Raw genomic sequence first — 26018 nt, 5'->3', positions numbered from 1 at the left:
TGCTCATGACATTAACTAGATATGCCATTGGCTTTTAAAAATGAGCTAAGTTTGTAGTATAAAAAACTAAAGACGTCTAGTATTTCGCTTCTGCATGACACCAACAAAGAAGTAATGATATGTTTGTTTAGATGATATGATTCACTACACGCGGACCGCAATGGCGTAACTGGAGCATGCGCAGTGACAAGTTTACACGAGAGTGGTAGCGTTTTTAGTCGTTTGTTGTAATTACTGGTCGTAACAAAATCAAATAAAGATTTTTGCTATTATGTCGAAGAAATTTAGTAACCCCAGCCTGCTGACGAAAGAGCGTTTGAAAAAGGAACTGGAGAGTAATGGTATTCAACTTCCACGAGGCGAACACAAAAAAGAAATTTATGTTCAACTATATCGAGAGCATTTGTCTCCTGAAGGTGGACTTACCTCTGCTAATGGCGAGTTTAGCTCAGACGATGATATGGATTTTGGGGAATCGCCTCAAAATAGGGTACAATGAATTGTGGATTAATGTATTTAATGTTCATTTGTGTATTATTTTTTACAATAAAGAATTTTTCGTTTGCTTTAGCAAATCGTACGTCGTGAAGGTCGGAGCGTTAGACAGATAGCTCCTAAGGATGTTGTTAGTTCTGATATATTGTCAATGACGGATGAAGAACTCAGAGTGGAATTACGAACCCTTGGGTCACCAGTTGGCCCTATCATGCCAAGCACAAGGCAACTTTACGAACGAAAACTTGGTATGAATAGTCTTGGTGAAAAAAATATATATTATCCTCAGCTAAACAAATTCTCAGACATTGGTTTGCCTAACATATTCCACGAAAGTTAACGAGAAATTCTATTGTTATATTCATTCAATAGCCAGGTTCGTGGCATTAAACAGAATAGTGGAAAAATGACAAATTTTACCATGAGATCTGAGTTTTCAGATGACGATGTTGATGAGAATGTTGGAGATGAGACACCGCCAGATGGTAAGACTCGATCATTGATTAAATTGAGTGGTAAAACTGATTAACAAAGCAATATTTTGTTTTTTCTAGAATTCTTTTTTCCTACTGATGAAAAAAATGGTGAAAAGAATTATGGTGAAACTTTTACCAAAAATTTCCAAAATAAGTCCTCGAAAAAGGAAATGACCCGCGATTTCTCTGCTTCTTCTTCACACAATGTTGAACGTAGCTCAACCTTTGATCGCAAGACAACTAATAAGGTTCGTACAAAGAAAGGGGATAAGTTTGAAGAAGAGAGTTGGTCCACTGCAACTAACAATGAAGATGATGACACATCACTTCAATTGCCTGAAGGATTACCATCACATTTGCAAAATGCATTGACAGCTTCAAGGTATGTATTTATTATTTAGAGTGTTGTGGTCAGGTTGCCCAAACTTGTACGTGGCAAAAGCCAATTTAGGTTATTGACTAACCTTGATTGCAGCAACAAGGTTGATGCAATTTTTCAGCATTTTTGATAGTAAAAGTAAACGTATATTTTGTACTTTTATGCTGTTAAAACATAATCATAGCGAACATTTTATTCAACATTCAAGACATCTAATTTTAATGACAAACATGCTTATTTAAACATAGCTGCAATCCAGAATTATCAATAGCAACATGTCTACATCACTGACTTAAATATATCCTCACAAATTTTTACTGCATTAGCAAACTAAAGTTACCTGATGCCAAGCTACAAAGAAACCAGATAAGATAACAAGAAAACAACCTTCTTATTAATGTTGTGGTGATCCTGGTGTAGCTTGTACCACAATTTTGTTGTTTGTGGTGGAAAAATTTAGCTTGAATAGTATGAAGATTATAAAGTACTTCATAATACATTACTTTCTTTCATTCAAGTTACAGTATTATTTGCTGTTACTGTAACAACTAAGGATACAAAACTTTGGCCCACTTTAGCCATTTCTCTGAATTAAAGCCGGCATGATAAATGTTCGAAACTACTTTTTATAATAGGTTGATATGTCTATTTCAGTTTAAATTTTGATTTATTAATTACTTTTCTATCTGAAAGTTCACAGAGTTTTGCACTTGAGGGAACTTCTGTATTTCCTTGTAATTCATGTGTCTCACATCGCACATTTCCCCCTTTGTAACAAAAAATTCAAAAATGGTGTGGTAAGACTGAACAAAAAGCGGAACTTACTATCTCAAAGGCAATTACATATGTTATACTACCACCATTTGCAATTGAGTTTCTTCCGTGCGCGTTTTCGTTAAAACATTAAGAATGAAATAAATGACTGAATGCAAAGCAACCCGTATCTTTTTCATGTGCCATACTTCCTTTTTCCCTTTAAAGCAACTGTTGTTTTTGTGTTTCATTTTGTTGATTATTTAAGGTAGTACTGTACAGCTACACAACTTACTCAACTTTATAAGAAATTCTTAAAAAGCTATTAACACGTTCATCACGCAAGGTTCATTCATCTATAAGCCTATAAATCTATAATAGCCTGAGGCCCTGGCAACTTTAGCTAGGAAAACAATTCTCCTCCTTAGGAAAGTCTGCGCTGCCCCCAGTCAAATGAGCATTGATCCTCCTCTCGTGCAGTTGACAAGTGGATTGCCAAATGCTTTTGCTTAAGGTTACTTTGAACAAACGTGGTAATGCAGTGAATTCAAACTTGTTTATAATTTTTTCTATATCACTTCAGTCCGTTCAAGAGCCAAACACTGGCCACTCCTACCAAAGGGGAACGTGTCACTCCCCAATCCATTTCAACACCCACAAGAAGAGGGAGAAAACAGGGACAGCCTGCACCAAAGAATGTTTCTGCTAAAACAGGTGCGAAAGTGAAGGACAGGGAAACGGCATCTAAACGAAAGACCTCCACAACGTGGCAATGGATTTTGTTCGTAATTGTACTCGTTCTTTATGTTCTTGCTATCGCGATGTTCTTGGTGTATAACTTGGAGAAAACGCCAGTTTTTTGATAACGTTGAAATAGAAGAACCACCTAAACCTTCAAATCAATCTTGACATTTCCCCCATGACAGTCATAATGTCCTTATTTTTTAATTAGATGACCAGAAATACTCTCTGGTTATCTACAGTTTTTTACGGCAATACACTCGCAAAAGTAGTTTTGTTTTTTTTTGAAGTAAATGTACGCGTTGAACTGGAAAGATTATTGTCATTGGCTAATTTGTTAGTGGATAATCTTAAGTCCGAGATCCACCAAAATGGAAAACTGCTACACTAATATAGTCGAGTTCTTTTTTCTGTACAATTATAACAAGTGTTAGTTAAGTATTGAATTAAGTCAATCATGTGACTTACAATTACAATTTCATAGTTGCTCGTATAAAATGCGAAGACATTTTAACTGTGATGTGTGATAATTTAGTTCATAAAAGATTTGGAGATTGGTCTGTTTCTTATGGGCATCTTACAGCGACTTTATTTTACAAAAGTTTATCAATATGATCCTTTAACGTAATGAAATCATCGAACCCGTCCATTTTTGTCGGGTTTTCGCGTAGATGCTTGATAAGCTCCTGAAATGTCGTAAAGTTTCTTGTATCAGAGTTGCACACCATAACGAAACTGTCTTCTTGTTGTTTCACGGTAATGTGTCGAAACTTCGGTTCGGCATCTGGCATGTACACACTTATATAGAGCTCACTATCATCGAATCCTGCGCGCACTAAGAAAATTCCTTCAGTATCTGAAGCCTCCAGGAGATCCTCTGCCTTTGCACGAGATATGTTGCCATGGAACCAGTCGAATGAATCGAGCTAAAGAAGTGGAAAAATATGAAGTTGACAAAGGCCTTAAACAATGAAGATTGCTGTACGTATGTAGCTTTTCTTCTTCACATTGCAGCTAACGAATGTTCAACATTTTAATACAGTCAAACCTGTATTAAACCCTCTAATACGCCGTGTGACAAATGTGTCACAATCAGGAAGCCGAATAAAATGAATAGAGAAAAAACATTGACCTCGAAGCAAACACCATCGGGGAAGCAACTAATCTACGCTTACAAGTGGTGTCCATTGTGAATTTGTGACTTCACAAATTGTCCGTATTAAATAGGTTTGCATTTAGTTCTACGACTTAACAACTTGTATTTTATAGAATGCGGGCCATTTGCTTCGGTTGAGAACTCAACATGAGTACAACTTACCTTGGTTATGGAAGATTGGTGATGTCTTTTTGATACCAGCCCTTCATTTCTGATCATAAATAATCCATCCTTTGGACTCATTGTGCTCACGTCATTTGTTTCAAACATTTCAGAGATACTCTTATTCCTCATTTCTCTTGTTTCGGCGTTTTCCAGCTCTCTCAAGTTGATTTCGCGCGATATAATGACGTCTGCACTTTGACTGCGAGACAAAAACGCTCTTCTGGCCATTCTGAATTGCTTTTGAGTGAACTTTCTGTTTAAAATAATGTAAATGGAAGGTTCACGTGTTTGTGTTGAAAATATTTAGACTTTCCAAGCTTCTACATGCGTTTTTGTGTTGTCGTAAAATAAAGATAATCTTGAGTTAATATAACTCTGGTAGTAATATCATTGACGACTTAGAAACAAACCACAAAAAACTATCAATTTTGAACTCATTATTTGAGATACAATTGACTTTATCTTCGGGATTCAATTCTTATTGTGGTATATTATAGAACATTGCAGTACATTAAGTTTAAAGTAAATAGTTTGAACCCGGGAGTATCGTTACATGTTTGTAAATGTAGATCGTCCAGGTTGGTATAGTCCTGAGAAGGACTGTTTTTGTTGTTGTTGACTGACGTTTCGACAACCTTAGCGGTAGTCATCTTCGGAGTCAAGAACTCTGAAGATGACTCTGAAGTTGACTACCGCTAAGATTGTCGAAACGTCAGTCAACAACAACAAAAACAGTCCTTCTCAGGACTATACCAACCTGGACGATCTACATTTACAAACATGTAACATTAAGTTTCTTCGAGAAGGACCATAAGTTATAGAACTTACTAAAACCATAATGGATAGTGCATATTTCATACCTGGAACGAACAATTAGAAATACTGCAACAACGCTCACAGTGATGATGGCCACTACAGCTAAAGACACACCAGTTATTGCACTTGGAGATAAGCTATCTTTTCGCCTACCTGAAAACAAAAAATATACAATGATTTCAAAAGCATTCTTCAAGTAACTGGTGCGATTTAAGAGCCTATCCATATAGCATACAGCAGTAAATGAAAACTTATCTTACCATGAACCAGATCAACACGCGCTGAAACGATAAAGAATAAAAGATCAGGAAAAAGTCGACGAGGAAACATTACGTCATTTCTCACCTCGTACAGTGACGTCATTCATACTGTATTTGTTCAACTCGTCTTCGATACGATCAACTTGCCAATTTTCAACTATTGCAGAAGCACTCACGTATCCGTCGTCGACATTACGCACAACAAATGCAAAATTGATTCTAAATAAAGAAAGATCCTTTCAATGCAGAAGTGCAATATCTTAAAAAGAGAGCTTTAATTTTAGAAAGGGCCTAAATCAAAATGAATACCGCTCTAAAACCTCCCCTTCTGAATATTCACCATAAACAATAATGAAGTGGTCTCACGGTTAGCTGGGGAGTTAAAAAGAACATATTCAAGTTGACAAAATGTCATACCACTGACCTTACTGGATTTATAGTTGTTGGTTTTGACGTCGGTCGTGGCCATCGCTGGCCAGTCTCATCAACGCATGACGTCACTAGCCGTGATTTAAACATTGCGTCACAGACGTACGATTGCCGTGGAGCCCGCGCGCACACAAAGACGATCTTAAGACTGAGTTTGTCACCAAATACTTGATGTTTTGCAACACGAACAGAACAATCACTATAGTCCCGAGTCGACGCGACGCTACGTCTGATGACTCGGTCATCTGAAAAGAATTAAATATTGGAAACATGGAAACAAGAAAGGAATTTTCGATAGATTTCCAAATAAAATCAACTTAGACACTTTTTCTATTTTGTTTCTCGTAGCTAGGATGCATTAAATAAAAAATAACTGGAAAGGTTGTAACAGTGTTTCATGAAATTTAATCTAAGAAAACAAGTAAACTATGAAAATCCGAATACATACTCAAAAACAAATTTGGCTTATTTACTCTACCGTCTGCATTCTGTGAAATTGCTGCATCATTGATGGCGTTTTCTATCTCCTTGGTAACGTCATTTAACATCCAATCATCAAACGGTATTCTGTCGTGATTTAGTTTGAACTCCATTGATACAAAACTGGCATTTGTTAGGCACTCGTATTTCTTTGTTGTTTCTTTAGGATAACAATCTTTATCACCACAAGGGTTAGGTTCACAAATTGTTTCATTGAATTGACACAATTTTCCATTAGTTCCTTCGGGACATTCGCACGAAAAACTTCCTTCTCTGTTGACACACCGTCCATTATTTGTGCACGTGGCTGTGAGACCCGCACAAAATTTAATAAACAAGAAATACACAAAAAAGAAAACAGAGACCTTCGGTACTGACCTATTCTACATTCATCTACATCAATCTCGCACCGTCTCCCTGTCCACTCGCGCGGACAGTGACATACAAACGTTGATCCCTGTACTTCACATCGGCCGTTGTTCGAGCAAGGATCGGATGAGCACACCGTTAGATTACATAACTGTGGGGATCTATCAAACTCAACGACAGCCATTTTCCTACAATCATTTTTTCAACTGTTTCCTAAAAGCAAATATGATATATTCAACGGAGGAGAACTTGACAGTTACAAAGTCAACTGCAAACTGATAAATTCTTTAAATATATACGTCAACATTTGGTTTTTCTTAACGTGATAGGCTAGCTGTATGTACATACCTCTACTGTTGACATATTGAAATATTGACATGAATCTTTGCCTTTCCCATAAGGCTTGTCGACAGTCAAATCCATTTCTACGACAGTATCTGGCGCTAAAAAACGAGCGATAGTCATGAAAAAAAGAATTGAAAGAAGAAGATGTGAGAAAGATCATTTTTAATCGTATTTTAGGAAGTTAACATGTCTCAGTAGATCTAGTTTGTTCTTATTGCCTATAAATATGTAGTTTAACATTTTATTCTTCCAGAAGTTATAAATCTGTAAGAATTCATGCATTTTCAGGAAAACTTGAACAAATAAATACAATGTAGGAGTAATTGACATGAAAATATACTTAAAGTCACGTCCCATGTATTTATACTTGAAAAACACGAGTGAAAATGAGCTTTTGAAGAACTTTTTTCAGACAAAGTTAGTTTCAAATTAACAACTCTTAGGAAGCATGGAGACGATGGCAAGTTGAAGAAAATCAACTGATCTCAATGCTTACTGAATACATAAATACGTGCGGGCTTTGACATCTCAGGCTTTGTATCTTGGTTTGATACTTCACAACGATACGAATCCGCATCCTGTGGGGTGACTTTACCAAATATGAGATCAGCGTTATCGGCAATGACGTCAGATGAACTCAAGATGAGATTACCCTTCTTGTACCATTTGTAGTAAATTGGTGGATGTCCTACAGCATGGCAACTCATCTTTGCCCGCTTACCATCTTCCACCCAAACATCTATAGGATGAACATCGATCCTTGCTGGCTCTGAAAATGAGCATTAGTTAACAAAAGATATACTAATAAAGTAAATGGTTTGAACCCGGGAGTATCGTTACATGTTTGTAAATGTAGATCGTCCAGGTTGGTATAGTCCTGAGAAGGACTGTTTTTGTTGTTGTTGACTAGTCAACAGCAACAAAAGTTATTTGTTTCACTAGTCAACAACAACAAAAACAGTCCTTCTCAGGACTATACCAACCTCGATGATCTACATTTACAAACATGTAAAAGATATCCTTAAATCTACCCTTGACTTTTCCCTTAACTCAAAGCCAAAGCAATCAAAACTTGATAAAAATATATTTTTACCTCGTACGACAAACCGTTGCGAAGTTGATATAAGATTACCCGCTTCGCTTGACGCAACACACGAATATTCACCGTCGTCATTTATCGTCAAAAATTTTATCCTATATTCGCCACTCTTTGACCAATCAGTAATAGGAACACCTTGCCTATACCATCGATACTCTGGAACCGAGTTACCTTTCGCAGTGCAATTGAACTATGAAGAAAAAGTCCCGTTTACCCCCTAAACATCTCTTAAAACCCTATTTTCTCCTGTCTTAAATTGACCTTTATACTAAATATATATAAATAATTCCAGCCAAAGTTCCTATTGTGGCAAATATCGGGAATTTATCAATCCTAAAGACTTACAACAGCTGATTCACCGACAATAGCTTTTTTGGGCACCACGATCTGATCAAAATAACACAATGTTTTGGCAGTAACGAGGCCACGCGGCGACACGGAAAATTGCATCGCCTCACACTCACGTCTGAAACGAAAAACTATCATTTAAACTGATCTAATGCTTGATTCCTGAACTGTGAATCGAACATACTAACCCGATGATTTTTACTGCTGCACTTGATGTCATTGGTGGAGTTCCTTTATCAGTTGCTGTCACAGTTAATGTTCGACTTGAGCCATTCTATAAAAGAGACAGGAAAAGGCTTTCTTTATAACGACATCAATTTTACTTTACCATCATATCCCTCGCTTACCCTCGTAACACCTCCATATCCAAAATCAAAGTCAGCATTGATTCCTTCGTCTGGATCACTTGCTGTCACATTTAACAAAGTGGAAGCACTGACGTCCTCCAATTCGTATTGATAAAAACTTTGATGGAAAATTGGAGCGTTATCGTTGAGATCAGTGAGAATGATATTCACTTTAGCGATGGACTTTGAATATTCAAAATAGTCGCTTTCGGCTAGATGGATAACATCAATGTTACATGAAGTACACCATTCCTTAAACATTTTTCAAGTCACAAGCGGCCAGAACAAAACACAATGAAACAATAGGTACTAAGGACAGGTTGCTCGTAGATTCACAAAATAAAATTTACCTAAATCCTCAGAGGCTTTAACACCACAAAAATCTTTTCCAGCTTGTACGACAAGATTGTACTCGGCGGCAATTTCGCGGTCGACATTGTGACTGGATTGAAGAACACCTGTAAAAGAGGATGAAACAGATTTGCAAATCAAATGAAGCAAATAACATGATTAACAACAGTTACATAACTTGACTAACAAGAAACAAATAGCTTGACTAACAACAGTTACATAACTTACTAACAAGAAACACACAGCTTGACCAACAAGAGGCAAACAGCTTGACTAACAAGAGGTACATAACTTGACTAACAAGAGACACATACTAGCTTTACTGACAAGAAAACAAGCTACATCAAGAACGTTGATAAAACCTAGATTTGCTCAAAAAATATGGCACGCAACATTTCAAACGGCAACAGTGAAATCAATGACAACATATATTGTAAGGAAAAATCTTTCATTATAAGACACTAACCATCACTTGCATTCATTCTGAACGTCGTTTGAATGTTTCCACTACGGATTGTGTACTTCAATCTTCTTCCCACTGTGTCGAGGTCTGTAGCAAACACTTGCAGAATGTAAGTACGGTCTGGTAGGTTCTCCGGAATGGTGACATTATATTCTTTAGGGTTAAATACAGGACAATTGTCATCGATATCGATCACTTTGATAATAAAATCTGCCATAGTTGATAATGGAGGTTTGCCTGGTAGAGTAAGAAAACATGTTTCAACCTTTGACTTGTCAACTTGCCTAAAAATTTCTCAAACTTCAATATTAACAAAAGTTGGATTTCATTGTAAGGTTTTTTTAAATACTTTTATAAAAGGGACAGGAGAACAATCAACATAAAATTAATGACTACATTAGCCGTCCTAGTACACCCCACGAACCATCGCCCATCTCATTGTTAACAAATCCACCCCGATGAAATCCCACCTATTCTATTGTTCACAAGCCACAAATCCAACTATTGACACGTTGTTAAAACCGTTGATAACAAACCTTTATCGGTTGCAATGATTTTGAAAGTATGATTCTTTTGTTGTTCGTAGTCAAATTTAACTTTAGTCCTAACCACTCCAGTTTCATTATCGATGCTCAAATATTGGTTTGCTTGGATGCTTAAACTGTATTCGATTTTCCCGCTCTTTCCGAGGTCCAAATCAGTCGCTGACACTCGGACGACGAACTCCCTTTCGGTTTCTCTTCGGTTACATTCGCCACAATGGTTTCAAGTTGCGGGGAGTTATCATTGGCGTCTAACACGTTCACCAGCAATGATATAGTAGAATTAAGGCTAGGATTTCCGCAATCTTTAGCTTCAATCACGATAACGAACTTGGCAATATGTTCACGATCCAATGGACCGCTGGTCTCAATGATGCCTGAATGAATAAACTTTATTGATGAGACCGTGATTTTATTCAAAAGGGTTCAAGTTAAATATTCCATTCAAACCTACAGGAAAAAGCTTATACTGTACTTATGGTTCTTAACTAAAATTCTGAACACATTTAGAAAAAACCCAGAAAAATCTAATCTCTCCGAATAAGAAACTGTAATAAAATAAATAGACCTACCAGATTCATTATTTATAGCAAAGTATCCTTGCGCACCACTCACTATTGCATAGGTAACACGACTATTCAATCCAAGATCGGCATCAACTGCCTCAACTTGCTGCACGAAAACTCCCGAAGACAAATTTTCGGTAATATTTTGCTCATATGTGTTCTTGACAAATAACGGTCGGTTATCGTTGACATCCAGTACTTTCACGGAGATCATCAATGGAGTGGAGGCCTGGGAAGGAGTGCCAAGATCACGTACCATTATTTTCAAACTACACAAACATATGCGATTGGTTTATTAACACAACACGAAATTCTATCAAGTCTAAACTTTTTGATAAATGAACATATTTATACCTGAACTGGTCAACTTTTTCTCTATCAATATCACCTTTGACGCTGAGGACACCAGTCAATGCATCCATTTGAAATTTACCCGCTTCATTACCGTTTTCGATACTGTAACGTAGTTCAGCGTTCACACCAATATCTTTATCAGTCGCTGTAATTATCAACAACACAGATCCAACCTCTGAATTCTCAGCAATATATACTTTATTTTGAGTTGCATTAAGAATCGGCGAGTTATCGTTGACATCCGTTATCCGAAGCTCTACAACAGCAGTGTCGGTCAGCGATGGAGTTCCACCATCAGTGGCTCGAATTGTGATATTATAATAATCAACAGTCTCGCGGTCAAGCTTGGATATTGCACTAATGTGTCCGTTTGACGGATCTATTGTAAATATGTCGTGATGATTATCTAAGCTGTATGTGAGACCCCCAAATGAGTCCTTGTCCGTTGCTGAAACACCAAATATTGTTTTATCCACGGTATAATTTTCAGGAATGTTTATTGAGTACGATGCTGGGTTGAATACTGGTCTGTTGTCGTTAACATTTATGACACGAACCACGATGCTAACACTCGTCACGTGTTTTGTATCCCGGGCCTCCACGGTTAGATTGTACGTATTTAATGTTTCGTAATCCAATTGAGATTGCGTGAATATCTCGCCAGACTTTGGATCGATTCTTAAGTGACGCTTTTCATTTCCCGACACGATTGAATAGCTTATCTCGGAATTTATTCCATAATCCTTGTCTGTCGCTTGAAGATGCTGTATTGACGTGTTCACACTTGCAGACTCAGTACTGATGCTATAGAATAAGGTGGAGTTAAAGCAGAAAAACCAGGGATGCATTTAGAAGAGGAGAGGATGTTCACTCTTCTTAACCTTGGAGAGGAAGGGATGTTCACTCTTCTTAACCTTGGACAAATGGAGTGCAGGAAGGGTGCAAAGGGTGTTCACTCTTCTTAACCTTGGACAAATGGGGTGCAGGAGGGTGCAAAGGGGTGTTCACTCTTCCTAACCTTGGACAAATGGGTGTACGCCTTGCCTTAACATAAATTAGGTCGCTGACGTGGGAAAAAAATCACAACATACAACATATTATGTTGGTAAATTTAGATCGTTCAGATTAGTGGTGTCTTGAAAGGGACTGTTGGTGTTGACTGATGTTTCAACTTCTCAGCGGTAGTTTTCTTCAGAGTCAAGTCACCAACAACACCAACAGTCATTCGCAGGACTCCACTAGTCTCGACAAGCTTTATCTACAAACATGTAACGATACTCCCAGGTTCAAATCATTCACATCAATATAACATACCATAGTAAACATCCTCTTTAAACACCGGAGCATTATCATCCACATCCGAGACGTTCACAACGAAGTCTTTAGTAGACGAAAGTCTTGGGTTACCTTTATCCATTACTCTCACAGACAAAACGTACCTAGCGATGATCTCACGATCTAGTGAAAAACGCGTGGTAATGACGCCAGTATAACGATCAATTTTAAACGCATTTTTAATATTTCCGGCGACAATATCGTATCGGATCTCTCCATTGACACCGATATCATTATCATTACCAACAACACGAAGTACAAACTTCTCTTTTTCGGAGTTTTCCTCGATTTGAGCGTCAGAAACGTTGTTTGTGATAGTGGGCACATTATCGTTTGCATCTAATATTACAATGCTCACCATGCAATTTGATCTTGAAGGTGGTGTAGAGAGAGCATATTTGGGTTGATTACCTGCGCTGACGTTTAGTGTAAACATAGAATATTGTTCTCTATCAGGTAACTTGGCAACCGCAATGATCCCGCTACTTTTATCAATTTTAAAGTATCCCAAATCATTACCAGATGCAATCTTATAAAAAATCTTCCCATTTATACCGGAGTCGGGATCAAAAGCGTGGACATGTAAAACGGTGCTGTTGATAGCTGTGTTTTCTAAGAGTGCCGTGGAGTAGTCTTTTGCAAATCGCGGACGATTATCATTCATGTCATTAACCGTCACTTTTACCAACGTTGTAGCCTGCAAAGCGGGTGTACCGGAATCCCTTGCGGTCACTGTGACCGCGTGAGTTGCTCGATCTTCGTGATCTAAGGAAACAATACTTGAAATTTTTCCTGTGCTAGAATCGACGCTGAACCACTGTTGTGAGATGGAGTCCAAAGTGAATATGATTTTAGCGTTATCTCCAAGATCTTTGTCTGTTGCTTTAACGGTTAATAAGACTCCTACAAACAAATCAAATCTTTAATGTTTAATCCTTAATCTTTAATTATTGCATGATAAATTTGACATTAACATCGGTGGTTGTGTATATTACAGATTTTAATGCTCTCCTTTAAGGCGAGTATAGGTTATATTAAAGAGTTATCGATCATAAAGGTTGTGTGTTTCATGAGAAGCCGCTGAACGACTTTGGATGCTATGACTGTTGAATTTCTTGGGAGTATAGACTAAGTTTTCAGTATCCCAATCTTATTTAAATTGAATTTAAGCAAAAAAGGATTTCTAAAACTCGTTTGAATGCTTTTGATTTGTGGAAAATATCAAATTAAATTCAGCATCCGACCGCTTTCAAAAACCTACCAGGCAATCTCCATATACACCTGGAGAAGCTCAATTATACTTTACGTCATTTAAGAAACGTACCTTTTGGTGAATTCTCTGTGATATTTCTTGAATAATGTGAAGGTTGAAACACGGGAGGATTATCATTTGTATCAGTAATGATAACGCTGAGATTTTGAGAGCTTGACTGGGCCGAGCCTTGTACAGAAGAAGATTCGGTAACGGTAACCGTTAGGTTGTAACGGTCAATCTTCTCTCTGTCTAATTTTAAATGTGTTGTAAGAAGTCCCGTATCGTTATTGATTAAAAATGCGCCCGCGATGTTGCCTAGTGTGATAGAAAATGCTAGGCGATTGCCATCTTTGTCAGTCGCGTTGAACTTTACCACTTCAGTTCCGATGGAAACACCTTCGTTGACGTATGCCACTGGAGAGCCTGGGACGAAGGTTGGTGCGTTGTCATTGGTGTTTATGACTTCAATATTGACAAAACATGTCGTAAATCTTGATGGAGTTCCTTGGTCTGTTGCTATAGACAAAAGAAAAAATGTAAATGTTAATTTTTTGAATATTGGATAATCGCAGAGGAAGAGAAATTTTTTAGACTTAACAAAGAAATTTGTTTGATTGTAAATTATTACAGTTGCATTCGTGTAGTTATAATTAAACGTTGTGGGCTATTTTTTGACAAAATAATAATTTTGACTTTTTTCTGCTTTGATATCGCTGGTAGTTCCAGGTGTTCTAGTCTTGCTTTGATCTGATCATTACCTGTGACAGTAAGGTTGTATGATTTTTTCGTTTCATAATCCAATTTACTTGCAGATGTTATCAAACCAGAGTCACTATCGATGGCAAAATGTTCCTTTTTTATCCCAGAAGATATAGCGTATTTGATTTGACCGTTCATGCCATCGTCTGCATCATTTGCTTTCACCTAAAGAAAATTAAATGAAAATTTATGAATTCATGTCTTAATAACACCAACAGACAAAGACTGGAGTATTATGTAGACTTTGAAGATCGGTAACCAAAAGGATAATGTCAGGCACGTAGCCTCAACAATAATTGGGGAGGGGCATATTCATACATGCATGACATGCCGTATTGGTTTCTTTTGAAATCCATTGTTTTTTACGGAATATAAAATGAATATATAAATATGCCCCCCCCCAAGTTATCGTTGTGGCTACGTGTCTGGATGATGTCTATGGTTATTTTTCTATAAAATACCTGGACAACACGTGATTGGTTGGCAGCGTCCTCTGCAATACTTCCCACATACGTAGTAAGTGTAAACTTGGGAGAATTATCGTTGACGTCCAAGATCTTCACAGGAATAACTTTTCTCGAAGAAAGAGTTGGATTTCCTTGATCTGATGCAGAAACGGTAAGCTTGAAACTGCTCAACATTTCACGATCTAATGACGACTGCACAGTTAGTTCTCCTGTATTTTATCAATCGCAAAGCTATACGATGTAATAAAGATAAGAAAAAAATAGCTTGTTAAAGTATAACTGCAGTTCATGAACACAACATAAACATAACAACTCTACGTGAAGCGACCAAGGAGATCTTGCTCGTGTACGTACGAAGAATTGATATTTCCTTGAATAATAGTGTACGCAACTGAACCACTTTGTCCCTCGTCTACATCACTCGCGTTGATTTTACCAACTTTCTCGTTCCTTGACGCATCTTCTGATACCGCAAACATGTAGTCTTTGTCAAATTTCGGCGCGTTGTCGTTCACATCTGTAATTTTAATGGTCACCATGGCAGTTGAGGACATTTGGGGATTGCCAAGATCTTTAGCATGCACTTGCAACATGTATGAGGTTTCTCTCTCGGTCAAATGAAATTTCACTTTTGATTTCCCCGCTTTCCTGGAAAATGAAGAAGGAAAATGTGATGTTTCAATCAACGGCGGAGATGATAAAGCTAAGCATACATTAGTTTTATAACCGAAATCTACATTTGATACTATTTTTCGAGAAAGGCATCTTGTTGATCCAATAGCTGATCCATCTTGAGCAGAGCATGCATGAACTAAAGAAGCAGTCAATTTTCAAACCAAATTCCCTGAAATACGTTAACGCAATTTATTACAAATGTCTAAAAAATATAAACTCAAGCCAATCTAAAATAACTTACGTATTTTGAAGTGTAAAAATACCTGAGTTATTATTAGTAATTTTGATCCGAACAGACATCTAATGTGGTAAAATAATAAAACGCTTTGAAATAAATGCAAACCTGCGATAATGCGAATTCATCTGAACTTGTTACCAGTTCATACGCGATCGTCCCATTGTTTCCAATGTCGTCATCAGTCGCTCGAACAGCGCAAACACGCAAGCCTTCGGCGGCATTTTCATCGATAACACAACTGTAATTGTCGCGAGTAAATATTGGAGCATTGTCGTTTGTATCTAGGATAAGAACTTCGACCGAAACTCTTGTTGATAGAGATGGTTGACCCCGATCTTTCGCTTCGATTATCAACGAATAAAAGTCTTTCTGTTCTCGATCCAAACTCTTGTTAGCAAAAAGATCACGATTTCTTAATACAAAAGTCCTATCGGTGTTTCCACTTACGATGAAGTAGTCAATCTCACCATTACTACCGGAGTCAGCATCCTTTGCTTCATCTATAGTACCAACTACGGTATTTACAATGTTGTTTTCGGCGATTTTAAACGAAAAAAGATTTTGTTGAAATCTTGGTGCGTTATCGTTGATATCAGTAACGTCTATCTTGAATTGTGTCGTACTTGACTTAGGATCTTTACCGTCGTCTTGAGCTTTTATTGTGATCACATAAATACTTTTTGTTTCATAGTCTAGATTTGAAGCGACCACCACATTTCCTAGAGGTATTGAAAATATGCCATGTACATTATAAAGTCTGGCAGTTGATGCGCGCAATGCATGATGCTCCCAGTTGCCTTGCTTTAAGATGATAATTTCATGTGCTACAAATACATGAAATTTATCTCTAACCCGAAGCTTTATTTTTAATCTTATAGTATTAGGTGGGATTGACGTATTGGTTAGAGATCGGATTAAGGATCAGGTAGGGAGAAACTTTAGCGTGGTTTCCGTATAGTCGTTATTGTGTAGTGACAGAGTGTCGTGAATGTCGTGATAGACGATAGAATCGAATGGATCTCCACGACATTTGCAACACTTCCACGACACGTTCGTCACACCAAGGTGAAAAGTAATGAAAAAGAATAAACTGAGTTTCTTTGACACCTTTCAGAGGTATGTCTAGTCCTTTTCTACAGAGTACATGAGACTGTGACAGACACAAACCAAGCAACAATATACATGCACTTACCAACTGCACTGATTCGGAATGCGTTACCAGTATTTCCACTTGCAATTGAATAAGACACACGACCGCGCGGTCCTGTATCTAGGTCTGTGGCAATGACGGTACCAATTACGTGACCTATATTTGCGTTTTCTAAGACACTAGCATTGTAAGGAGCATTTTGAAATATTGGTTTGTTATCATTTACATCTTCGACGGTTATTTGAATGTTTGTTTCCGTTTTTCGTCCTCCACCATCTGTTACAGTGACGGTAAAGCTGTAATCTTTTGTTACTTCGTAGTCAAGGGATTTCTTCAGCTTTATCTCGCCTTGAAAATCCCATCAGAAAATATAGATAATTATTAAAGTTATTGAAATGTAGCCTGTGCAAAAAATCTAGAAATAGACCGCCACAACGCGGAATGGATGCAGGATTTATAGCTAAGATATAAAGCTTTAATGACCGACAATAAGAAAAACTACTGCAATCTAGTTTCAAGATAAGAATGACAATGAACGTTTATCGAGGACAAGTTTCCATACAACATATGATTTTCGAAAATGAACTCGTTGAAAAATTCTAAAGCAAAAAATGCCTAAAATGCAAAACAGTTAAAACAAGCTAAGCTCAACATTTAAAAACACTAAAACTATTTGTATCTTTCAATGCTTTGATATTGTGAAAGGAAGTGAAGGGTTACGAATCGTAGTTTCGAACCAAAAGTACCCTGAATAGGAGATGCAAAAGTCTCACCGTTATTTCCATCAATACTAAAAGTATTCGCTGCCGTTGAAGACTTAATACTATACACAACTGTCCCATTGTATCCAGCGTCAGCATCCACTGCAATAACCTGACAAGAAATTTCACCACGTACAATTAAAACGTTCAAAGTACAAAAAGACCTTACGAGACAGTCGAGACTCGTACCTGTAGAAGAACGTTTGTCAGAGAATAATTTTCTGGTACAGATCGCTTAAAAGGTTCACCCTGAAACACGGGTCTGTTATCATTGACGTCATCGATTGTTATGACGACATTCACTCGAGAATTGAGAGATGGCGAGCCTTGATCTGATGCTTGAATAACGAGTTTATACAATGCTCTATAATGTATGAGGATTGATGGTTAACTTATTGCAGCCGCCCAAATGGAAAGCTTCAGAAAAACGAAAACAAAATTACTTGGTTTCCCTGTCAAGGACGGAACTGACGCTTATTGAACCAGAAATGGAGTCGATGGCAAATGCGCTGTCCTTATTTCCATCAATAATGGAATAATGAACTTTACCACGTTTCCCTGAAATTACAGCAATAAAACCGCTGTATTTTACCGTAAGAGCATTCGGTTGGCTAATAGATTAGTAATGACTTTCTAACTGGCTAATCAACACATTACTGACTTTCTGATTGGCTAATCAACACATTACTGACTTTCTGATTGGCTGATCAACACATTACTGACTTTCTGATTGGCTGATCAACACATTACTGACTTTCTAACTGGCTAATCAACACATTACTGACTATCTGATTGGCTGATCAACACATTACTGACTTTCTGATTGGCTGATCAACACATTACTGACTTTCTGATTGGCTGATCAACACATTACTGACTTTCTGATTGGCTGATCAATTGTCCATTAATGCATAACACAAATGAATGCACAACAAGAAGACATGAAAAAGTCAACAAACCCGAATCTTTATCAGTTGCCTTCACAGTGATCACGTTCTTGCCACGTGCAACATCTTCAGAAACATGTACAGTATACGGTCCACCAAAGACCGGTTCGTTATCATTTACATCAACGACGTTCACAGTGACCCTAGATGTACCTCGTTGAACATTTTGTCCTCCATCCGATGCTATGACTCGAAACTGATACGATTGCTTCTTTTCAAAATCCAAAGATGATCTTGTTGTTATTTTACCATCGCTCGAGCTAATTAAAAACGCTGTGGATTCTGGACCGGATAAACTATACATTATTCTTGCATTAGCTCCCTCATCCGCGTCTAGGAAACACGTGACGTCATTAATGACGTCATTGTTGTCAAACACATCGCCATTACAATAGCATTGAAAGCAATTCACAATTGACTGTCATATTAAGTCGTTTGATCATGGCCTTACACGCACATTTTAATGAGAAGTAATTATACCTTGGCAAGCATTTCCTTCGGCTCAGTTTATTCCAATTGTTAACTTTTTATTTTTGGGCCCACCCTAACAGGGGTTCGTGAAACTTACCAACCCACCCCTCCCCCCTTGTGGAAATATTTGACCTTCCTACCTTTTGCTGTGACTTGCAACACGTTGCTACCGGGTTGTTCGCTTTCAAGTATATTGACCAAGTAATTTCCGGAGAAATATGGAGCGTTATCGTTCACATCCGTCAACGTGACTGTCACGTGGACACTATCTGTTAATCCTCCACAATCCGTTACAGTTACATAAAAGCGATAGATCGGCTGTAACTCGCGGTCTAGAGGACCGTTGGTCTTTAGTACACCATCTGATTGAATATTGAATTTGTTCTTTACGGTAGATTGAACACTGTATTTTAGTTTACATGACGTTCTTGAGTCCGGGTCTGAGCCCAGCATCTGTGCAGCAAATTTGGTACCCAAGGGAACGTTTTCGTTGACTGTATATTCACAGTTTACATTGTTGCAACGTAAAGTTGGTGCTTCGTTGACGTTTAGAACAGTCACCACTAGTCTAGAACTATCCTTAAGTCCTTTGCCATCTCGTGCTTCGAGATGTATCGTATATCTTTGAGTGCTCTCATAATCCAACTGCCCTTTGAGAACAACTTCTCCTCGCTTATTGATACGAAATTTATTCAGGGAATCTTGTGACGTAATAGTATAAGTGATTTGACCATTCTGTCCCGAGTCTTTGTCGGTTGCCTGGACAGTTGTCAACACCGTATTTACAGCGGTGTTTTCCAAAACTGACAGTGTATATAAACTACGAGTAAATTTTGGCGCATGGTCGTTTTTGTCTAGTACATTAACAATGATATTTGTACGACTTTTATGACATTTGTTTCTCTCGTTTTCAGCAACAACAATCAAAGAGTACATAGAAATGCTTTCTCTGTCCAAAGCTTTTGTTGTGTACAATTTAGGCACGTTTGAGTCGATTCTAAATGCATTTCCAGTGTTTCCATCTGATATTTTGAACTTTAATCTAAATCAAATTTAAAATCACACCATTTTGGCTATTGTTTGCAAAACGCAAAAACTCATTCACAAAGCTATGTCATGCAGCATTCATCAACTCGAATGCACATCATTATGAAAATAATCAAAGATATTCGAATTCGTAATCCCTCACTTGTATCTCGACGTGGATAATCCAAGAGAAGAAATCATTTTTGCTGGCTCATTTTCCGCAATCTTTACATTGTACGTGACTTCCTTGAAGAGATTGTCCCAAAACGAGAGCGTAAATGTATTTTTATTTCGTTGACCTTGCACGGCAACAAACACAGTCTAAAAATGAGCAAATGAAAATACGAACGTCCGATTCACGCTATCAGAGAAATAAAGAACTATTTTGGTAAGCGCTAGATAAATTCAATGAAAGATGGGCAGTAGAATTTTTACTCCCCTAATGCAAAATTCCGTGTTACTATAGATGCAATGTAATTAACAAACAATACAGTAATACTCGTAAACAATGTAAAGAGTATATTGAAATGAAGTCTTCTGGTTTGTAATGGCATAACTATTCAAACAGGTAATGGAATGAAATTCAAAGCGAAAAATATGAAATACAGGTAAAAATGAAAACTAATTACTTTTGAGCTGTCCACACTGACAGAAACAGCTCTGGGCGATTTTTTGTCTTCATTCTTTATGCTAGCAGGATCCAAAGGTCCCGGATTCTTGCTTGATTTTGAAGCATACAAATGACTCACACCTGGAGGAGGAAAATCAGCACAAGTTCAATAGAAAAGCACAAAAACTGATTTACATGTGTTCGTTTTAAGCTTAACGGAAATTTCTGCTTGGGTGAATGGTTGTAAATAATAAATTGACTTTTTTGTTTTAGAAACATATAATTCTGTACACAAGCGCTGTTACAGTCAGTAGCGTAGACAGCCCCCTATGTTTGGTCGTGTTATGTATATTTTTCTGTGTTAACTCACTGTAAAAAAAACGATAGAATTCTAAAGAAATGAATAATGATAATAATCTGAAATTTACATAGCACGACCTAATTTGCGGGCTTGCTACGTCACTGGCTACAGTTCCATACGAAAAAGTGCAAACAACAAACTGGGAGCCTAGTTGGGGGTGGGACAGCTCTGCACGACTGATTTCGTTTGAAACCAAGGCAAGATCTGAATAAATGAATATTTATCTTCCTCCCACCTCCTCTCCGCAAAAAAAAAATAGAGCTCTAGTTTTGCCCATTGTAACCTTTAAAATCGTTTCATGAAGAATCTTTCCATGAAAAATAAATCTTATCACAAATATGTTGAAATAATTTGAAGTTGATGTCAATTGTTTCTTTATGTACATACCTACAACATCACGTAATTCGACGCTTATTGTGCTTCCTGTTACATAATGAAACTGCGTGCGAAAATATTTGAATGAACCGCTTTCAACAGACGTTTCTGAATTCTTGCACGAGTCGATCAATGATGCCTCTAAAAGATAAAAAAAGTCTCATAAAGTAAGTATGTACATATGCTTTTCTTATTGACACATCAAATGTGTCTGTAGTGTCAGCAAAAGCTTCACTTGAACTCGCGAAAGCTTAAAGTTAGCAGTGACTTTGCTGGACCTTGACTTGGAGTTGAAAGAGGCAGATTATCAAACGGCCAGAGGCGTGAGGCTAATCATGGGAGTCTGGACGCATGCTTTCTAGTAAAAACTTTCAAATGTACCAAGTCCTACAACAGTGATTTCCCTTGTTTCTAGCGATCAGGTGAGAGTTTTCGTAATTCGATGGTAACATGAGCAGTCGACTAGTCATGCCCCCCCCCCTCCTCTTGGTTTGTACCAGAAGTTTATCTTTTACGAAGGAAATCATTGTTCAGGCCATCGTGGAGAAAATGGGAGCATAGGGGGAGTTACAAGATGGTTGGCGAAGGGGAGTAGCAAAATTCAAAGTAGTCAAAATCAAAGAAATGTGCATAGTTCATCTCAGACTTTTTAAAGAGCCCCCCCTCCCCTCCCTTACACTTCTGTAAGTTTATTTATGCTACTGAAGATCAAAAGTATCGACGATCCATATTTTAATACATAGTTTCACCACACACAAAACGACGTACCACTGCAAGAGACTGAACTGAGCTGATCCACCCAACTCGCTATGAGATTGTCGAAAGTTCTCTTAAAAACGTAGTCGGAATCAGGATCAGATGAGATTTCCTTTAGTTCAGACAAGCTAAAACGGTGGCCAACACCTATACTAAATATACTTATGCCTAAATTCTTTAACTTTTGAGCAGGAGGACCAACCGAAATACCATTTGAGTAACCGTCCGTTAAAAGCACCAGGACTTTTGGTATACCAACATCAGCACGCATGCCTGCTGACTTGGTAAATATGTGATGACGTAGATGGTTCAAAGCTTCGCCTGTGAAGGTTAAGCCGCGTTCATAGGATATTCTGTCCACAGCCCGTTTCATATCGGACTTAGTGTAATAACGATTGAGAGGAAATTCTGTTTTTATGTTCGTCGAGTACTTCACGACAGCAACATGGGTTCCCGTTACACCAATATTAAAGAAATCCAACACTTTCTTCACAAAATCTTTTACTTTGAGAAAGTTTTTCCGTCTGACGCTACCTGATCCATCCAGTAGAAAGACGAGATCAACAGATGTCTGGCAGACTATGACAAAGAAAGGACAAGACGTTTTGTTATTTTTCTCTTCATCCGTTCGCGTGTTGCGAGTGTAATAATTTCAGTCGTATTTTTGTGAAATTTATGACATGAAAACAGTCTTGTTTCTCATGTGTTCTTCTTTATAAACATTTGTAATAAAACAATTTCTACTTTCTACTTTCATTACTGAAGATTTCTACAGTTTTAATCTTGAAACTGACTGTATTTCAATACATACCATCAGGGATTACAGAGGCTCGGATGTAGCCGTTACTAGAGTATTTCACCCAATCAAAACCTGCTTCGAGCGCAATGCCTGCCAGTCGTCTCAGTTTGTTAGGGTCCCTGTCTGATGTTTGAAGACGCAAGGAACGACCTGTCAAATGGACAATGAGATGTGACCAAACAGATGTAAAAAAATAATAAGAAAATACGCGAGTTTATACGTCATTTTATTGCAGGGGGGGTTTAGCAATTGCGTTGGATATGTCATGGCACGTATGAACTGGCGTAAATACAAAGCAGAAACTTGTCTAGGATTGGCTGACAATAAACTTATGATAATATAATATCTCAAGTGTAAACGACAGGTCAGTTTCATTAGACGTGTTTTATCGCATTATGTGTTTGAGTAAATGTTTTTTTATAATATGATTGGTCATCCCAATCAATAAACAATAAATTAACTAGATGAAGAGACTTGTTTTTTTTTACGTCAATTACCGTCATATTTCACAACTGTTTACGTACGTGCCACAGTTAATACGCCTGCAGGCGGTATGAAAGAGCCAGGAATCATATTTGGTTTTTATGTTAAATGACATTTGACCGAAGAGTAAGTGTTTGCAATGGTTTATCTTTCAGGTACGCAGTTATTCATGTGGTGTAGTAAAACAAAACAGCGGTAGGTTGCGTTTAAGCTAGTTCAAACCTGGGTTAGTGGTGTTTGCATGCAAAAAATGAACCTGGGATAAACCCGGGCAAGTTTATGTCGTATTAAAAGGGCTTTTGTTAATAGACACGATATGTATTGTCGAGTGCATTGTTGGATAACCGAAAATTATCATCCTCAAATATCCACAAATATCCATCATCGTTTGTACATTAAGCGGAGAAAATGTCGTAAGCCAACCCTCTTAATTTGCGGAGGTCAAATTCCGTGTGGATTAAAAAATAAATATCATACTCAAGATTTTCTCTATTTATGAATGCGTTGGCGCACTTCCTATGTTGAAAACAACAATGACAATGTGAAAAGGATTAGCTTGTTATTCAATGAAAAATAAGGTGCAGAAACGATCGCATTTCATTCACAAATATTTCATGCAAAAATCTCCTTTTAAAAGGGACGCTATGCATGCAAAAGCACGGCATTTGCGTGTTCGTAGCGGTTTTAATAAAAAAGAATCGAAAAGAAAAGCACGGAAGCATGCTTTCTTGTTTCTTCTTGTCATCAATATTATGTTCACTGTCAAAAATAAGACATCCACAACGACTAATCAAAGCAGCAGCGTAAAAAACTGAAGAATTTGTCTTGAAAATAGTATCAAGTACTGTGCAATGCAAAAAATATACCAATGTTTAATTTTTTAACTATTGGAAGTTTTTAGAAGTATAAATTATTTAATTTGCGGTCGGTCGTTTTCGAATCAATGTAATTGTTAATTTGTTATTAACGTTTATTCTCGTCAATTTTAGAAAAACCATAAAAGCAGTTTTGACAATAAATTCATGTAATATCGCAAAAACTTCAACACTTCCATAAATTTTTTGTCATAGGCACTTTAAAACAGATCATCGCGCACTAAAGTGAGCGTTGAAACACATATAACTGACACATACCATATGTTAATGAGATTAGCTAACAAAAGATTGAATTGATGAAAACATGAGCTTGCTCAAAAAAAAACAACAAAATGATTGCACAATCAGCTGACCTTCATAGTGCAGTGATATTGGGTCGTTTATGTCAACCCGGTCCGTCCAAGCTTTTAATACTCGAATTTTCAGCGCTGACCATTCACGTTTAGCTAGAGATATGACAGCATCCAATTTGCTTTTGCAACGAGCGGTCATTCGCCGGCAATCTTCATTAACAAAAATGACATCGTTCTTTGTATTTCGGATAAGGATTTTGCGAAAACGTCCCGAATTGCGTGGAATGACGTCTCGTATGCGACTGCATATGTTACTTTCATCATCGTTGGGATATCTTTGATTACGACGAAGAATAGATGGTTTCTGTTGACAGATAACTAGTCCTGTAAGGAACGAAAACAGGATCGAAATATGAAGTTTCTTCATACTGTAGCTTTGGTGTTGCACTTAATTTGCACTGTGTGGTTTGTGACCAACTATAAGAAACATCTCTCCTTATATAGGCTCTCTGACTCTGTCACATGTTGTGCTACGTACGGAAGCAACAGCAATATAGGCGTTGACTTGTCAATTGCACACCAACGCAACAAAACCAATCGCACATTTTGTCATAAAACTGACCGATTTTATCATGCTCCAAGTCTTCCCCTTAACACTAGCATGGCAGAGAAGCTAACAAAGAGTATCATATTTGTGAAATATTTGTAAAGAGCATTCGATACAATATACTAAATACAAATTTTGTCATCGATTCAACAAGTCAAGCCAATTGAAGCAATGCAAAGTAAGAGTCTGGCTCTCCTAAATTTTTGCTGATGGATCATTTTTTTGCGGAAGGGGTAGTTTCAATAAACCGACTTAAAGGGAGTGACTCAGGAGAGATAATAAGATTACAAAATGACGTTCTAATTTCGCATTGAAAGTGCAAAGGGTAGGTGGCTTGGTGTACAATTTCAACGACAAAATCGGAAGAATTTGATAATCTTTCGTCCAAACGTTTTCAATTAACTTATTCGATCACGACTGGTGCAGAGGGCGAGATGTGGAAGAATTTCCAATACTGATCACTCACATTAAACATGCAGTTACCATTACCGCCCTCTTGGCAGGAATCGAATCACACGACTGCGCATTCAATGTAAAAAAAAATTTGGGATAATCTTTATTACTTTAACACACACATATATATCAAGCCTTCTGAGACGCGCATGTATAATAATTTGTTGGTGACATGGAAGTACTAATGTGAATTTAACTCGAGTGTATTGTTGCATATTTGTCGATGTTGATCGTGCAGTGTATAATGTAGTCCCTAGAAAGGCAGTGTGGTGTTAAGTGATCACTGACGTTTCGATATCCTTAGCGGTAATCACCTTTGAAGAAATACGAAAATGAAATTTTCGGTTTGCATGAACTGACAATTACAATATAAAACTCTGAAACTCCT

General features: G+C 37.5%; 3 protein-coding genes across 3 annotated transcripts; 1 reads left to right on the top strand and 2 right to left on the bottom strand.

Annotated features, from left to right (window-relative positions):
- The first annotated feature begins 163 nt into the window (after positions 1-163).
- LOC124434142 (lamina-associated polypeptide 2-like) lies at positions 164-3358 on the top strand. The gene is made up of 5 exons (XM_046984022.1): positions 164-490; positions 572-743; positions 936-980; positions 1050-1353; positions 2687-3358. The coding sequence occupies exons 1-5, from the start codon at positions 272-274 to the stop codon at positions 2964-2966; spliced, it is 1020 nt and encodes a 339-aa protein (XP_046839978.1). The 5' UTR covers positions 164-271; the 3' UTR covers positions 2967-3358.
- LOC124435392 lies at positions 3236-6524 on the bottom strand. Its single transcript, XM_046985328.1, has 7 exons — positions 6149-6524; positions 5666-5915; positions 5327-5460; positions 5242-5262; positions 5026-5134; positions 4163-4418; positions 3236-3770 (listed from the first exon to the last, which is right to left on the bottom strand). Exons 1-7 carry the CDS (start codon positions 6261-6263, stop codon positions 3438-3440), a joined length of 1218 nt encoding a protein of 405 aa, XP_046841284.1. The 5' UTR covers positions 6264-6524; the 3' UTR covers positions 3236-3437.
- Positions 6430-25056, bottom strand: LOC124434139 (protocadherin Fat 4-like). Its single transcript, XM_046984020.1, has 32 exons — positions 24631-25056; positions 22932-23069; positions 22133-22699; positions 21377-21505; positions 20648-20769; positions 20182-20339; positions 19133-20034; positions 18534-18854; positions 18018-18132; positions 17764-17938; positions 17587-17686; positions 16856-17161; positions 15769-16382; positions 15587-15594; positions 15069-15398; positions 14745-14967; positions 14283-14448; positions 13594-14040; positions 12249-13172; positions 12174-12192; positions 10935-11738; positions 10587-10849; positions 10197-10391; positions 9476-9709; positions 9009-9116; positions 8659-8870; positions 8500-8585; positions 8309-8429; positions 7958-8153; positions 7361-7633; positions 6868-6962; positions 6430-6732 (listed from the first exon to the last, which is right to left on the bottom strand). The coding sequence occupies exons 1-32, from the start codon at positions 24995-24997 to the stop codon at positions 6658-6660; spliced, it is 8793 nt and encodes a 2930-aa protein (XP_046839976.1). The 5' UTR covers positions 24998-25056; the 3' UTR covers positions 6430-6657.
- Between the last annotated feature and the right edge of the window lie 962 nt (positions 25057-26018).

This window comes from Xenia sp. Carnegie-2017, unplaced genomic scaffold (genome assembly GCF_021976095.1).
Source record: "Xenia sp. Carnegie-2017 unplaced genomic scaffold, XeniaSp_v1 HiC_scaffold_14, whole genome shotgun sequence".
In the NCBI taxonomy this organism is placed as follows: Eukaryota; Metazoa; Cnidaria; class Anthozoa; order Malacalcyonacea; family Xeniidae; genus Xenia; species Xenia sp. Carnegie-2017.
Note: the sequence above shows the minus strand (reverse complement) of the source record. Positions and strands in the feature narration are given on the sequence as shown.